We start from the raw sequence: 17157 nt of genomic DNA, 5'->3' as shown, positions 1-17157 counted from the left end.
CAGTTCATAAAAATACAGCATTAAGTCGGGATATTTTAAAATAGTGATCTTCTGATTCTTTATTTCATAAATGTAAAAAATATTCCATTATAATCGTTTCAGAACCAAGTCGAAATGCCTCAGTAAGCAATGATGCAATAGAAAAAGAAAAGCGAGGATTTCTGGGATTTTTCAAAGCTAATAAAAGAAGCAGCAAGGTAAGTGCTCAGTAGTGTTTTACCTTGCTAAAGAGAATTGCTTTCTTTCCAGCTGCATTTCACCTGTGAGTATTGTCTTATGTTTGTTTTTTCAGGGAGTCTTCTGTTAGCAGATGCATAAACTGTGTTTGAGCAGTACACCTTGATGGAGATTTCAGCTGCTAATTGAAAGAGCTGGGCTGGTTGTGCATTTAACTTGTTTTTTGAAATGCAAAGCATTAGCGTTTAGTAGGTGGTACCAAAGGGCAGTAATTTCGAGCAACTTATTTCCCTCTGTTAGTCATGCTCAGATAACAATGCATTTATGGAAGTGCTGATGTAGCATAGAGTATATCACTCTAGATATCAAGTAGAATCGTCCTTTTAACAAAGGTTTCTTCTGTGCGTGCATGGTATCTGTTTTAAAGCATTTGTATCTTTAGTAAGATCTGTGCTGTCAAGTAATTGCCATCTCTGAGTATGCAAAACTAATGAGTCCAATGTAGAATAAAAAAACTGCAGTACTAAAAGGAGTAATAAACTGAAGGATCAGTATCTGCTGATGCTCATATTTTTTACCTTTGTTTTTAATCTTGTGCTGGAAGCTTAAAAAAAAATCAAACAAGAATTTTCAAAAAAAAAAGTGCATGAATATTGGAGCTTTAAGGAAACAAAATATCATGAATCATAATGCTTTCCAGGAGCTGTTAGTGTTGCAATTGTTTTCCAGTTCTGGTTCTGGATTATTACTCCATTAAGAGGTATGAGGGTTTTTTTTTTTGTTTGATTTGTGGGGTTTTTTTGTTTTTTGTTTTTTGTTTGTTTGTTTTTTGGTTTTTTTTTAACATCCTGTCTGCCAAAGGACTTGCTCCAGGTAAATTCAAGATGTTTCAGTGGTTAAACTTAACTACCATAAAACAACTATAGAAGAAGATATGACAGTGACTTTATAAGGGAAAACTGGAGGGTAATAGTTCTGCATTCTCTGTAGACCTCAAAAATTTATTGAGATGCCTATATGAAAAGTATGTGCCACTCATCACAGAAAGTAAATACAAAAAAAAAATTCTGAGTCAAGAACAAACAAAAACAGTGGGTTTTAACTTTATACTTTTCACAGGCTTAGCTACAAGTTTCACTATCAAGTGACTGTGATTATAAAGTGTTTAACACTACAGGATGTCAGAGTAGAAAAAGAGTTTTCTTTTGTATGATTTAAGTACACATCCAAGGCTTTTGCAGTGAAATCAGAGTGTGTATGTATCTGATTAACTGGTTCTTAAAAACATATACTTTGTTAGTGGACTGGTGTTTCACTTACCCTTTCCAGTCCTCCCAATCATATTCTTAAATCTTCCCAAATTTTCTGCCCTTTCGGTTATGATCATATTTGGAATGCTTTTGCCAGGCAGTAGCTTCCTTTACAGACAGTAAAGGGAGTTACTGTATTGAAAAATCTAATCTGCCGTGGATGCTGAGCTATTAACATTTTATAGAGGATACATGAAGGCTATATTTTATGAGATAGGAAGTCAATCACTTCAAAGTGTTTATTCTCCATAAGAAAAATTTTCCCATTAAGAGTGGAACCAAAACAGAACACTGAAGCAATAAAACTGTATCAGCCTGGAAGAAGCTAGTAAACAAGGAAACTTGAATATAAGCCTCTAGAGCATGCTACAGGACTGTATGTCCTCTAGAGAAACTAACTGTATTGCAGCATACTTTATACGGCGCTATAGCTTGTCCTCCGATTCCATTTTACTAAATTTTGCTATGAAGTATGTTTTTGTGGAATGTACTTTCTGAAGCAGCTCAGATTTAACTTATAAAATATTTACACTTGCAACATCGGAAAACTTGGCTGTGAGGAATGTCAGTTCTGTAGTTACCACAGTAGGTTTCTCACAGCTGTTAGGTTTGGGATGAGTGTTTTAAGATTCCAAACTCCTTATATTTTTTCACTGCCCTCTCTCTTTTCTGTTCTTTTTCATGTTTGCTGCTTGGAGACATCAGAGGTGATACTGTGGGATTTTTTAAATATCTCTTCTAATAAAGACTAAGGATATTGAGGGTCAGTTAATAGCCTAAGTTAATATTTGACCCGGGAGCAAGTAGGAACTATATAAACAAGCATGAGCAGCAGACTTTAAATCTGTGGTAAAGGTGTAAGTCTTGCTAGTCTTGCTAATTCTGGCAGGTTAACTGACTTTTCTTGATAACTCTTGTATTTGTTTCTTTCTCTCAAAGGACAAATAGTCCATAAGAAGAGAGATTAAAACAGTCATTTTGTTTAGACCAGCAAGGAAATCTCTCCATTGCCTTTTCAGTATGAACGTCCAGCAGTTTGAACGCAAGTAGAGAGCATTACTTAAAACTAAGGCAGAGCACAGCACACGAGAGCAAGTAGATGTGAACTGGCCATGAATGCATCTAGCTTGGTGTTATGGAAGGTGTCTAGCGAAAACACTAGGGGACGTGTTGAACAGACTTAGTTAGCAAAATGGGGGCAAACCCATTAAGTTCTTCTAAGAAAAGATTTTATAGGTTTATGAAGGTGTTGCTCTGTGATTCCAGGGTACTGGAATCAGTGGCCCAAGATGTCTCTTACAATACTCTGCTCTTTGCTGTGTTACTCTCTTACAGTTTTTTACTCTGTAAGACTTCAGTCGGATCCACTAATTTGTTTTTGTTGTTTTTCCTTTTCCCTCCTCATTTTGCCTTGTGATTTGCGGTGATTCTGTATGTATGCATTCGTGCATGGTCTGTGTTTTACAACTAGTTGATACTGCCTGTCCTGAGCCTTGAACAGAAGCAGCACCACAGAGCTGCAGGCATTGACGAGGTGATGGTTTTCTTTTGCAAGGGAAGAAGAGAGTGTTAGCCTGTGTTGCAGACTGCCCTGGATCAGATGTCTCTCCATGCGACGGGCCTGTGCTCAGATATCCTTCCCCACCTCACATGCCCACATGCGTGCTTTTTTCTCAGTCCCTCCCAGGTAGCTCACTGAGGGCAATAACTATGCTGTGACAATACACTAGATCTAACTTTTTAATATGGCAGGAGAAAACCCAAAACACCATGACACAAAACAGAAAGCAGAGACCTAGTGTCGTGGTTGATATACAAGTTTGTTCAAGGTGTTTCTTTGGTTAACTTTGTGCTGGCAGGCTTAATGCCAGATCAGGTATCGTCTTGTTCACTCCATTCCAATTTTATGCTGGATCGGTTACCCTCTGTTCTCCCCCAGCTGGCATGAAAACAGAAAGGTGGCATTAAGTCTGTATTTGATGTGAAACGTGCCCGAGGCTAAATCCAGATCAAGCTGGCACTGCTCAGCAATCCAGTAGTGCAGAGGTCCTGTGGAGGTGATCATGAGATCTAGGCTTGAGAAAGGTATATATGAGCACAGAGAAGCAGTCCTATGAACGTTGTGTGTGGGGTGAGGTACCTTACTTGTTCCCCCGTCTCAGTAGGTGTAGCAGAGGGTGACAGTCTGGCCCTTCATGCTGCAGGAGCTGCCTGCTACCTATTTGCCGCCTTTTTGCCTTACATTGTTCTGTTTGTTTGCTTATATTCCTATTCTTAAATTTTTCTGCTAATAGATTTCTTTCCTTGCCCATCAGAGAAGTTTTGCAAACGACTTCAGTGTCTCTCAGCAATTGGGTCCAGCACTACTGAGGCCATTTGTCTTGGTTCTGTGATGATGAGGTTTGATGCTCTGGCATGTTTTTGCTCTATTTTGTTTCCTTTGCCACTGCTGTGTAGGATACTTGTTTGTGTTGCAGACAGAAGAACACTTGAGGATGGACAGAGATTGTGGTGAGGAGGATGTTTTTAGTTCTACATCTACAAGTGAAGGAAGCTTGGATGTAAGTACTAACATGGCTCGTAGATGCTATTGCATTCCTATTAGACCCTGCAGTTTGAACAGCCAGAAGATGCTGCTCTTCCCTATGCTTAGCTGAGTAGAAGTAGAAATAGCATACTTCGTAGCAGTCCTCCCAAGTTAGTTGTCTGGGTGCACAGTTCGCACATCTAGGTGCAATGCATTATCTTCAAATGAAATTCTTGCTAGCTTCAATATAAATTACGTTTCTCTCAGTGTTAAATTCTAAGCAACTGTGAGCAAAAAAAGTGGTTTAATCGAGGAGATAGGCGTTGTCCTCGTTTGAACGGGACTCTAAGACAGTGACCATACTGCATGGAGCAAACATACGTTTTCCATGTCGGAGACATTTAATGGGGGCTTTTCTTTCTTAAAGCTATAAATCCACAGCTCTCATTTCTATCCCTTTACATATTTTCTCTGTGCATAGCAGCATTCCAGCTGTTTCTTGTGTAGCGGGGGGAGGTGGAGGTTAGAGAGTGCTTTTGTTTTGAGTGCTAGGAATAGCAGGAGAGACTTTTGTTTCAATAGTTTTGGGGGTATTAAAATCCTGTGAACCAGATCTAGAAAGGTTTTTAAGTGCCTGACAGGTACACCTGTAATCCAAATTACTTAGATGTAGGTATCTAATTAGGAACTGTGAATCCTAAATCCTTTCAGAAGGCTGTTCTGGTGTATTAGTGATCACAGTTACTGGGGTCCTTTTTTGTTGCATTATTTAATTACTTGGCTTTTTGTTATAATATTTTCAAAACTTGGAGAAGACAGTGTTGGTGGCATGATAGAAGCCCGAAATGTGAGGCTTGGCTCTGAATACCCCTTTCAGAAACAAATATTTGGAAAAGGAGTGCTGAGGCATAAAAGGTGCAGGTCACTAGTCAGGGGAAGGAGTGACAGAAAATTGTGAATAAGTGAAGGAGGAGGAAGGAGACAGCAGAACCCAGATAAAAAGGATCAAATAAAAGAAGTCAAAAGGTGAAAACAGACGGAGAAGTGATTAGTTGAGATGGTTAAAAAGCATCCAACTTGGCAAATCTGTGAAGACTTCATAATGAAGGAGTACAGAGATATGAAAACTGCTTATGACACTAAAAATTCTGGTGATACTACAAGGAGGAACAATGCTTTATTGAGAAAGCTCTATCAAGAGTTCTAGTAGAAGGTGATATGAGTAGTTGAAATAAATATACTGGATCAGAGTATAAAGAAAACCTTGGCGAGGTCTACCGAAGTAAAATCTGCTTGTGGTTTGCCTTCAGTAGTATCATACATTGAGCTCAATACCAAACTACTGCAAGAGGAGGAAGAAGAAGAGGGATTCCAGTGAGGATATGGAGGTAGTTCAGATACTCTGGACTGTCTTAATGTTAGTATGTGCTTGTTCTTCAAAAGAGGAATGTTTCTTCATTTATTTTTGTAGGAAATCTGATAGGGCAAGTTGCAAATGAAGACCTATTTTTCTTTTGACACTGATGAGAAAAGTTTTCGAAGCTATCTTGAACATACAATGTTGTCTTTTAAAAGCGCAAGCACTTAAGGTGCAAAGAAATTTTGGAGTAAGAGGTAAAGAAATGTTTCCTTTTTATTTAGTTACTTATTCAGTTACATGAACATGTTCAGGTCAGATTAAAACTTCTTCTTTTTCCTCCTAAGAGCATTTAATCTTCAAAAACAATGCACCTATTGTTCAGTATTTGTTTCTTTCCTTTCTGGCTTGACACTTGCTTGTATGAGCACTGATTCTGCTAGGACATAAGCACGTACTCACTCACATGAAGGTATTGAAGTCATTCCATTTAATTTGGTATTATTCTGTTAAAGTTTGCAGAAAATACAGAGCATAAGTGTAACTGATTTGCTCAGCAGGACAGAAAGTCCATCCTTCAAGCAGACTAGATGAGCCTCATAAAAAAGGTAAACAGTTGTGACAGTTTGGGGAACAAGTTCTAGAAGACACTGAACTTGTCCTGGCTAAATCTTATTAACTTAAGGAAGATGAAAAATTCAAGTGGAAATTCTGTTGAGTAGGGCAATTTGTAATTTACAGTTTAGCCGTTCCTTATGGGCTGGACTTTGAGATCCGAGAATCACTCGAGTCTGAGTAATTCTTCACTGCACTGATTTCTCCAAAGACAGTCTCACTGAAGTACTTCAGTAGAGTTGAGTATCCTTATTCAAACTGAGTGATATCTTAAATGTGAAATATACATTTAGAGCTCATTATATATAAAAATTTTCACTGAAGTAAGATAGGATTTTCAGCAAAATGTCACCCAGTAGAAGCTTCCTCTGTTATAATTTCCTCAAGTCTCCTGTCTTTTGCCATTTTGGGTCATCTTGAAAGTATTTTGCATTGCTGCATGGGTACCAAAGCCAAAGTTTCACATTTATTTATGAAGGGAGAATAGTTTGGCATTAACTTGGAGTGATTCTCTTCAGCATGGTGCAAGGAGATAAGCTGGCTGGTTCAGTAAAACCATTTTTGTCTGTGAGGAGATGGGCAATGCAATTCACTGAAGTACTACGGAGGTAAGAGCATGACAAACAACTTCACTATGCTTAGCTTAAATCCTTTTCTTAGTGTATGTGTCAGTGATCTGCACTGCATTGTAGAAAAGGTAATGACTCTGTCCTAGATGTTTATTGTTTGTTTGAAAACTGAGCAATATGAAGGAATGGTATAAAGCTGTAAGAAATAAGAGATCTTTGGCATTAATGCAAGCAAAAGTTGTAGTCTTTTTTTTTTTTTAACCATCAAACCATATTTGTGGCATATTTATCTAAGTATTATTGGAATTATTAATGCCTCTTAAAAGTATTTAGGGTTGTTGATGGAGAGGCAGATTTTTCAAAGTCCATATGGGAAAGTCAACACTTGTGCTGGAGGTGAAAGGAAATTTATTCACAATATCATGAAAAATTGAAGAGAGTAGAGAAAGAGGAATTGGTTAATGCCTTAAAGAGAATTAAAAATGCAAGAAAAGTATTTTCTGTGACAGGTCTCAGATCACAACTGTTCATTTTAGTGTGTGTCAGTAAATAATGTAATGGATTTGAAATCTGATGGGGGTATTGTAGATGATGCAGAAACCTCTCCTTTTAACTCTCTGTTGATTTTGTGCTAAGCAGAAGATCCTATGACCGGTGTAACTTTTCATAAATCAAATGCTATTGAAATAAAGCAGTTGGAAATTGCTGCATATTTAACCATATTCCTCATTCTCTGCGCCAAAGGCATACAGTCTGACAGCTGGAATTTAGAACAGCTAGGAAAATAAAATGAGAGTATGTCATCTTTGCCACTTGGTGTCACTGTCCTCAAATAAAGAGCTGATCAAGCTGAAACCCAGTATTTGGAACACAGTACTAAAATTAGCTATTTTTATTTTGAGGGTCTTTGTTTTCATAAATCAAGAGCAAGAAAGCACATCCCAAGCGCTGAACGATGGTATCTCCAATGTGGAATTTGTTTATGTAATAAATCAGCTTGGGAGAAAATATTTAAAAGTACAGCCAGGAACACTTATCAGAGGTTTTGAAACTTCAGCACAAAGTCTTATCGCTGAAGGTTTCTCTAGTTCAAGACAGGGCTGCAGCCCAGGGCTTCAGTGTTAGAAGATTTTCATCAGGACATGTGGGACAAACTATGGAAAATCGAGTCTTCAGTCCAAATATAGATGTTACTTATAACTGAGAATCAGTGAATGAGGCAGACAGTCCGGTAGGTCCATGCTTAATGGAGCTATGTCACAGCCTTTGTTATATATGTTTGTGAACATGCATATTATCTATATACCTAAACTATCAGAACAATTCCATGTCATTTTAATCCTAAAGGGTTAGCAGGTGTCTTTAGGATATGTGCAAGTTTTCTTTCTACATTTTAGTGCATACACGTAAAGCAAGGTCAGAAGAAAAATACTGTGCTAACGTTTGAAAAAGTCAGCAGAATTCTGCCCATTGCTAACTTTGGCAGTCACTTTTTAAACGCTGGGAACAGATATTTTCCCTGTGAAGACGTTTTTAGAATATATTGTTCACCTCTGCAGGACTTTGTTTACTATTGGCATGCTCTAACTTTTATGCCCTTAGAGATGGCAGGAGTTATACCATTAATGATGTAATTTCCCAATCCAGAAGTAGTTGGGAGAGGGATCAAGTACTGTTAGGCAAAAGTATCTGGAAAGGTGACTTCTTTTCAACCATGTCAGGCCCCAGCTGATCAGTGAATACCATGTCCTCTGTCGGGGATTTCACCTCACATAGCCATGTACTGTTTGAGGCAGTAGCAAAGGTGTCCCGAGGACAATACAGTCCGCATTACCTGAATGGAAGTGAACTTTTAATATTTCAATATTTATGACAATCACATTCACTTTAAATTCCTGTTTTCATGCTCTTTGTTCTTCTTGGTATTCTAGCAGTGTTTAAGGTCCTGGTTACATATATTTGCTTGTACTTGCAGGGCCAAATCCTGGGATATCTCTATTGTCCCTTCTACGGGTAGTTTTATATACACTGCCAAAGGCATAGCTTGTGACCTGGCTTTGAAACATTTTTGCCTAGTTTGGGCTTGTTTGCAAAATGCATAATCCAGCAAAAGGGATGGGAAGAGTTCTCTAAATATTACAGCAGTCAGGTCTGTCTCCACGAGTCTGCTGTGAAAGGGCGTCTGTACGTCAGTAGTTATATGCCAGTGGATGACACTCGAGAAGATAGCATAGTTATAAATGTTTTCAGTTGTGCGACTGTTTACGTGTTTGGAGGAAAAATAGATTTATTAGATACTAGATATCTCAGAATAAGGTTTGTCGTCTCCTTGAGTTAGTTTTATTTTGATACTTTGTGATACTCTCTGAAAAAATTATTTTATTGTGAGAAACTTGGTGAGTTGGTCAAAGCCAACTGGCTCGTGACTGGCATTCAGAGAATTCAAATAGACATCAAAGAGGAGAGTCATCAACTTTCTCCTTGTCTACTGAGGACAGGGCAAGAAGTGATTGGCTTTATTTATGGCAGGGGAGCTTTAACTTAGATAGTAGACAAAAAAGATTCTGACTGTCTGGAGGTTTCACACTGGAGTAGGTTATTAGACTGTGAAACCCATGTCATAACCTAATCTGTGCTGTAAAAACGTCCAAAAGTTTCTTGGAGATGAGCTACACGTACTTGATTCTGCCTTGGAGCAGAGGGATGGATTAGGTAGACACTGGAGGTCCCCCTGCAGCCAGAGTTGTGGCTGCTGAAGAAGTGTAACTGCACCCACTTCCCTTTGGGGTGTGCGCTGTAAGATATTCGCTGTCTTCATTCATATAAATTATACATTTATATATTTAAAATGATATCTTTAGATTTTTCTTACACCATGTGGAAGCATGCTAGTGATAGCAGAAGGCAAGAGCTTAACACAGGCGGAGCCTGCCACCAAACTTCAAGTTCCTCCTCCAGAGCATGGTGTTACTAGACTCCTTTAAAGAAAAGGTCTTCAGAGTTAGTGTGCAGCGTATATATGTATATATATGTGTATATATGTATATACGCAAAGTTTCTGGTTCTTAGAACCAGCTGAACTGCTTTCCCCTTCCCCCCCCCCCAAAAAAAAAAAAAAAAAAGCCTGAGGTAGATACCTGGAATGGAAGGTCTTAGCCAGTATGGTTAAGATTTCATAAAGTTGCAAGCGTTTGAAAACAGAATCTTTTAAAGAGAAGTGTCAAGTGACCCCTAAATTGGCTGCTCTTCTTACCTTAAGTACCACAGCATTGCCAGCTCCATGCAGTCAGAAATCATTTGTCAGCTCCCTCCCTCACCACACAAGTGGCTTAAAATCATAAGATTCAATAAGAAATTATTTAGGGTGGGCTTCCCCCCCCACCCCCGCCATTTTGTTTTTGAGCCTTATAGATTTGCAGAAGTCACATTTCTAAACTTCTTTTTTGTAGCTGTTTATAAAACAAACCAAACATTCTCACGTAATCACTGGTTTTTGGAAGCTGTGGCTGTAACATACCTACCTGATTCAGAGTAAAATCATAAGGCTTAGCACCACAACGTGTTGCATTGACCTGCTTGTCATCAATCAGATCAGGTAGTAAGGAGAAAACGATCACGCCTTTGAAAGCTGGACCTCTGTCATTCTTCCCCCTTAGCTCTTGCCTCTAAGAAAACATCTCAGGAAGTTCTGTTCCTCCAGTGTTTTTTGCAGGATATTTTGAATAAAATATTCTGTAGTAACATTCTGCGGCAAACACTGAGGGAAACAGGCCAAGTCAAATGGAAGGGACTTGGTTAGAGCCGTATCGATGAAGGAAACGGTGTACAGCTATGCCAGCTTTTAAATACCTGGCAGCCCAGGGTTTTGAATACCTGGCAGTGCAGGCTTCTGTTGAACACTGATTTTAAGCATCACAGAGTCAAATTTCCTGAGTTTTAAAAATACTGAAATCAGCACACCAAGAGTTGCATGCTAAACTCTTGACTGTCTCCAAGTCTGGTACCTGCCTCTACTTAGGAGTAAAATCTTGAGCCACCTCTGGATTTTAGCCATCTAAAGCTTCTTCTCTAAAGGTTTACAGCCATTAGCCAGAACGTGAGAGTGCTGAGTGTAGTTCCCTTCTGTTCCTTTAGAGATACCAGCCAATCTTCTATCTCTCAGGACCATTGCTGAGGGAATTATTTCCTTCTTTGCAATGAAAACCCAAATACTCGCTGGGCTAGAGAATGCCCAGAACAAAGCTGTGAGATACTCTTGATGTGGCAAGCACCCTTTTTTTTAAAGATAGCAAAATATTCAGTGACTCAGAAAGAGAGCGCGAGAACAAACTCAATTCTTCTGACCAATAATGAAAAAACTTAAGTGTGGTGGCAGCTCTGCATTCTAATCCTGGCACTGGGGATAAGTTTTTATACATTTTATGCTAAGCAGACATTAGATCCAGCACATAAATAGTCACTGAAGCGAAAAGTAAAAAAGCCAAATGCTCCCTGCTCAGAGGGGTAACCTAATCTCATTTCCAAATAATTGTGTGTGATCCCTCTACCTCTTTCTAGCTAAACTCATATTCATATATTTGAACAGCAAATAATCTCGGACTGCTCCTGAGAAAGGGAAATTTGATTCCCCTCAACTAGAAGAGAGGATTGAACCTGGATTTCCCATATTTTTAGTGAATCATTGAACCTGTGGATAGTGCGAGAAGACAAAACAGGGGAGAAATACCGAAGCTACCTCTTCCAGCAGTTAAGTTTTATGTGGAGCCAGGTTTCTTCTGTGTGCTTTGAGCTCATCTATTGGATTAAGCCCCTTGGCTGATAGAGATTTGCCAACTTTATGGATCCTGATGGAGTTTAAGAGTTTAGGCAAGAGGTTAGGAACACAATTTCTCAGTAGTTTCAGGCTGGGCATACCCAGATGCAGAAATGGGGCACAGAAATGGGAGTAAGCACATCATAAGGGTATGTGTCAGGCTTATTGAAGGGAAAGCCCAGAGAGGTGTAGCGTGCAGAGGCCCAGGCTAACAAGAACCCCGTAAGTTAGCCTCGCCACATGTGTGAGGCAATTCTGCTCGCGGACCAGGGCTCCATGGCGTTGTCTGTGGATGTACCAAGCTGGGCTGGCATGAGTTGGCTCACATATCTCCCTCGTATGTTTAATTAAGACCTGGTGACACACCCTTAACCACCCAAATCCTTTTATGTCTGATTCATCTTTTGTTACTGATTTCACTGAAAAGTTCTGAAGTTAATTCACTGAAAAAAAAAAAAAAAACAAGAATAAAGCAGCAGCTAATAAGGCCAATGTCTTTTAATTTACATTAATAAAAGGACACTTTAAAAAAAAAAACAAAGACAAACTTAAATTTCATTTGAGATTTTTCTAGTGACATCTCAACCACTCAGGCTTTGCTTCCTTGGTGTTTAATATTACTAGAGCCCCTTAATAGTGTGTAATAGCCTTGAAATTCATATTTGGTTATAATTTATTCAGCATATTGTTCTCAGTGTAACTGGCAAGCATGCAGTGGTATTGAAAATACCACCTTTAAATAAAAATGTATCCTAGGATCAGGTTTTTCTGCAATTGAATAAGCAAAGATGTAGTTACTTAGAAAGGGGTTTCACATATTTCCTGTGTGTATAAAATGCTCTTTGTGTTTAAGTTTGGGACAGTCTGGGAATGAGTCAGAGAATTAATTCCATTGCAAAGCACGTTTCTGTTTGATTTAATGACGGATATCCAAAATATTTCTTCTAAAGCTTTCCAAATGTTACTACTGTAATGAAAAGGATTAGTGTGTATTTATGCCAATGCCCTTTACTAGATGAAATCAGAAATGGTTAATTGTATGTCATGGCCTCCTTGTTGCTTGTATGCAATGGAATTTTTTTTTTTTTCTTCAGACAGTAACCCCTTTTTCTGTAGTGGCGTAATCTGAATCACATGGAACCACAGATTTATTATATTAGTCTAAACATTCTATTAGCATTTATAGATTTTAGATATAGTAAACATTTTCAACAGTGGTTATGGTATAAATTCTTTCCCTTGCAAAGAATTTCTGAGGCATGAGCGCTAATAGGATTTGGTTCTTTTCCAGCCTCTTCTGTGGACAGCAAAGACTCAATTTCATTAAAAGTGGTGGCAAACAATAACATTTCTTTTAATTAGATGATCTCATGATTTCCACACATATTTGTTCTGTGCATTATTGTTCGTTGGCAGAAATGAGCTACTTGGTAGCGTGTGAAACCATATGTCTCAATAGCATCTTATGGCAGGCAAAGGAGGATATGCAAAACAACATTTGCTGACAGGACACTATGTTTTGCTTTGATGGGGAAGTTTTCCTAAGTGAACTTTATGGCTTAGTTCTCTCATGCAAAGTTGAACTTACATAAGCCTTAGCGGGCTTTACAGGTCTCCTTTAACTCAAACAGGAGTTGTGTATATGAAGCAAAGACTGAATAGCGCTGTCTGTACCGCTCACATCCCCTTGGCTGCAAAAAGAGACTTTGCAATGCCTGTAGTCTGTATAGCTGTTTCACATATTTTTGTACTATATCAGGCAGTTCCCCTCTCTGGAAATGTATTTTTTCCTAGTTATTTATGCTTTTGCATTCATACTTTTAAGCAGATCTCAAAATACTCATGGAGGCTACGGAAAGCGCTTCTGGTTTTAGAAATGGTTAGCGGGAAGGCCAGAAGAAGAGCAAACAGGTCAAGGCAGGTAGCAAGATGTAGCCGTGGAGGGCTCTTAAATAGACAACTAGCTGGAGACATTGGAGTTAGGCCCACTGACCCTCTCAGGGTCGTACCCAGCACCTCCTAAGGGTTGGGTACTTCTGTGCCTTGGTGCTGTGGTGAGGGAACCAGAGGGAACTGATGCCAAGGACCTGAGTGTGCAGGCGCCCTATCAAGCATGCTGACACAGCTAGATGGAGAGATTAGCCTTAGGTTTATGACTGTCAGAAAGTTTGTTTTGTTTTTTGTTCCCTCCCCCCCCCGATTACGACGTTCTCCTCTTTCTGCCCCAGCGAATGTTCAGGCACACATCTCAGTTTTGATATCTCCCAGCCTCAGCACAGAGGTGGTGTAATTTCATTGAGTCTAAATGGAGCTTGTCTTGATTTACAGCTGTTTGCATAGGAGAAGAGTCAGGCCAACAAAGTGCTCTGTGGAGGTTTGCCTTGTAAAAACCTAATGGCAGTGGATTTGACAGAAGGTGGGGGGAGAAGAAACATTTAAGACTATTTATTAATCAGGAATTCCAGCAGCGTGGCTTTTCTTGCCTTGATGCTGGCAAACGTACAGATGAGAGATACTGTGCAGAGCCCGTTTCTGTACAAACAGAGAAAGCCCTTCAAATGTAAACATTTGAGCAGCTGGCATGGGAGATTAGTGCAGCAGCAGCGGGAGGGGGTAATAGTGGATAGTGGCGCCATCTAAATTTAACGAACGTTAAACAAGGTCCTTGTTCTAGTTGAAGGGTTACAGGTCAGAAAGACAATATCAGCTAAAAATACTGGCGATTGTACAAGTCAGTCAAAGTTATTAACTAGTGTTTAATTAAAAGTAACTCTCCTTTCCCAAGCCTTCCCTCCACCCACCCCCAAAAATGTTCAGTGCAACCTGTCTGAATTAAGGAAAAAACCCTTTATTTTGTATCTATACAAACAGAGCACTTTAACACTTCTTAGTGTTTTGCTTTTGATTGTGAACCATCTTAATATATTGTTCTACTTTTAATTTCCTGTAGCTGAATATAAAATCAAAAGAACATATCATGCCGAGAACGGAAGTATTGTATAGTCTGTTAGCTTTGTAGTCGTTTGTTCATATGCTGTTTAACTTCATTTGGGGTAGAGGGACTTTGGGGGAGATTTTAGGTATGGAGTTTTTTGTTTGTTTATTTTGTTTTTTTGTTTGTTTTTTTTTTTTTTGATCCTTCTTCTGACAGCCAGATTATGCACTGGTGTGTCTGATCATGCATTGGGTTTGGTTTTCGGGCTGTTGTTTTTAACTTGTATTTTGGGCACACTTAAAACAGCTCTTTGCCTGTCAGTTGTGATCTGATTCACCCGTGGTTTTCCTTCATTTCTTTAACAATAGATGTTAAAGCATCAGTATCTGGAGCCAATTCTTGTGTTTAAAAAAACTAGAGCTGTTTTTTTCTGTGCTGGCGTTGTTACGATTTTCATCAGGGTTGAAAGTATACTGAAGAAAAAGAAATCTTGGAGAAATGACTGAGGCTGTATAGTTTAGAGTACATTGTTACCGTCTTTTGGCATAGTGAAGTTGGAGTGACCACTGGAGACTTGATGCAGAACTCACTAGAGCCAATGGAAAAATTCCTGTTGGTTTCAGCTGGCTTTGGACCGTGTCCTTTATGAACTGTTAGCCATTATCTGCGCTAGGCCATTTAAAAATCATTCTTTCTTGTGCTACTTTAAGGTTCACTTTTGTATGGACAAGGATTTTCTGGCACTTCTGCTGTCATCTTTGAAAATTTAAGAACTTGGTTTCATTTTGATGGACAGCGGACACAGATGAACCTCTTGACGTTGCCTAATTTATAGAGCATTTGCCTACTGCGGAGGGAAAAAAAAACCCAAAGTAAACATGTTAAGTCTTGCTGAAGATGAATCGCAGACAGTGGGAAAGCAAGGAGCGGCCTTCACCAACCAATGATTTGTTGCAACGGCAAGTTTTTCTTCGTTATCCAAAGTAGTACATACCCAGAGAAGTAAGCTGAATTCTCAGCACTGTTTCCACTGTTTGAGATGTAATTTTCTTAGTGCCAATGAAAGTCCCAAGTGTAGATACCTGTCGTATCTATTTCCATTACTTTTAACTTCAGTGTCAGTTAAATTTAGAGCTGAGCTTGGAAAGTTTCTGCCGCAACTCCTTAATGAGGAGTGCACCCCAATGGTTCAGAATACTCCAGTCGGCGTGAATAAACGAGTCGGAGAACTGTGATTTCTTAGTATTTCGCACTGAATTCACAAAGGAAACAAAGCTATATAAAGTGAGAAAATTGGTCCCCTAAGAATAACAAGCTGGCTCTGATTTCCTAAGGATATCTTACTAATTTTTTAGACTTGGAGAAGTTTAGTTGCGTATAGAGTACTGCAGAGGAAGATAAAATATGTGAAATGATGCAGGTAAAGTAAGAAAAGACTGAAGGGCTTGAGCTCCATCACACCTGTACTTCCATTCGCTCTGCAGCGAGTGTCCTGTATTCTAGCTTGCCTTTTATTTAGAGAGCGGACTGGTCTAGATAAAGCCACAGTTAAAATTACAGTAATGAGTGTTCACAGTATAAAAGATCAAAGTTGTCTGAGGCAGTATTTGATTATAATTCCAAGCAAATTCAAAGTGGGATCTGCTGCTTCATTCTTAACTTGCTTCGTTCTTAACTTGCTCTTCTGTGCCTAGTTATTTCCCTTGCATGATTTTTGCCCACATATTCAGGATATTGTTTGTCCTCCGAAGGGGGTACCTTACAGGACAGAAAGAAAGCCTGAGATCTGAATTTCTTATTTTGGTAAAGTTCAAAGTCTAAAAATGAATTTGCTCATGATTTCTTCCTAGTATAAGTGCTTGGTATTTTCTACCCAAACTTTTCATCTCCTTTAATGGGACAAGTGATTTCTGTAGGTACAAGGATGGGCAACACCTGGATTGCCCTATCCATTGTCCAGCAGAGGAGTGTTGTCTTTAAACCTTTTCTTCCCTACTGCACCCTTATTTCCTGACCACTGATGTTGATCTGAGACCAAATATCCAACGGCTATAAAACAAAATCATTACTTGTGCATCAGGCTATGAGCATGATGCCTTGTAAATGTGTTGTTTGTTTTTTGTCTTCTGCCAAAAGCTGTAATATCTGCTGAAAGTTTTGGTCTGCTTCAGTGCCAGCATTTTTATTTGCTCAGCATGGAAAACTGCAGATACTGTTTGGGGGCTGGTTAAGGCTCCTTTAGGGTTTAAGATGCAGCATGTTGTACTCAGTGTGTAGATGTGTGTGTATGTACACATGGGCACACGTACATGCATTTGGAAGAGCTAATTGAAGCAGGATAATTCCCAGCTGTTGACTTCTGATTCATGTTGTCAGGCTCCTCTTGGTGTGGAGGTGATGACACTGACTCTGCGATTAGGATTTTTTTGTTAAGATCTGCACTAATTCCAGAGTTCAGGAACAGATTTGTTCTTCTCATTTGAGATTTAAAATCTTCAAACATTTAAACTTCTTTTTTTTTTTTAGTATTATTTTTGGCGGTTTTACCATGTAAAAAATTATAAAGCTTCCTATTTGAAATTTTGCCCTGATAATTGGTTTATTTTATTTGTCTCCCTCTAACTAAACACGTATAGTTACCATAGACTTCAAAAGGAGAGGTAGTTGCACAACTTCATTCTAACCTAATTTTAAGTATTTGTGCGGGAATGAGACTGGAAGGGCTGGAGACCAGTTCCCTAAATCAGAGAAACTTCTTTAGAGAAGTTTTGCAGATATCGGTGAGGATCTGCCTGTGAGTTTCAGTTACGATTTTCTCCATTCATCTTCATCTATAATACTAAGAGAAGTAGAG

The 17157-nt window shown here is 39.0% G+C and overlaps 1 protein-coding gene across 20 annotated transcripts in view; it reads left to right on the top strand.

The window, feature by feature from the left end:
* The window catches only part of COBL (cordon-bleu WH2 repeat protein), a 174596-nt gene that overhangs the window by 74017 nt on the left and 83422 nt on the right, over positions 1-17157 (top strand). For 11 of the 20 annotated variants that reach the window (XM_068936152.1, XM_068936148.1, XM_068936149.1 and 8 more), the window contains one exon: positions 103-197. In XM_068936152.1, coding sequence (XP_068792253.1) covers positions 103-197 — 95 coding nt within the window. Of the gene's footprint in view, positions 1-102; positions 198-3964; positions 4049-17157 lie in introns of all 20 variants that reach the window. The other 9 variants (XM_068936146.1, XM_068936142.1, XM_068936155.1 and 6 more) reach the window with 1 other exon arrangement.

This window comes from Struthio camelus, chromosome 2 (genome assembly GCF_040807025.1).
Source record: "Struthio camelus isolate bStrCam1 chromosome 2, bStrCam1.hap1, whole genome shotgun sequence".
NCBI classification, from domain to species: domain Eukaryota; kingdom Metazoa; phylum Chordata; class Aves; order Struthioniformes; family Struthionidae; genus Struthio; species Struthio camelus.
This window is presented reverse-complemented; position numbering and strand designations above follow the sequence as displayed.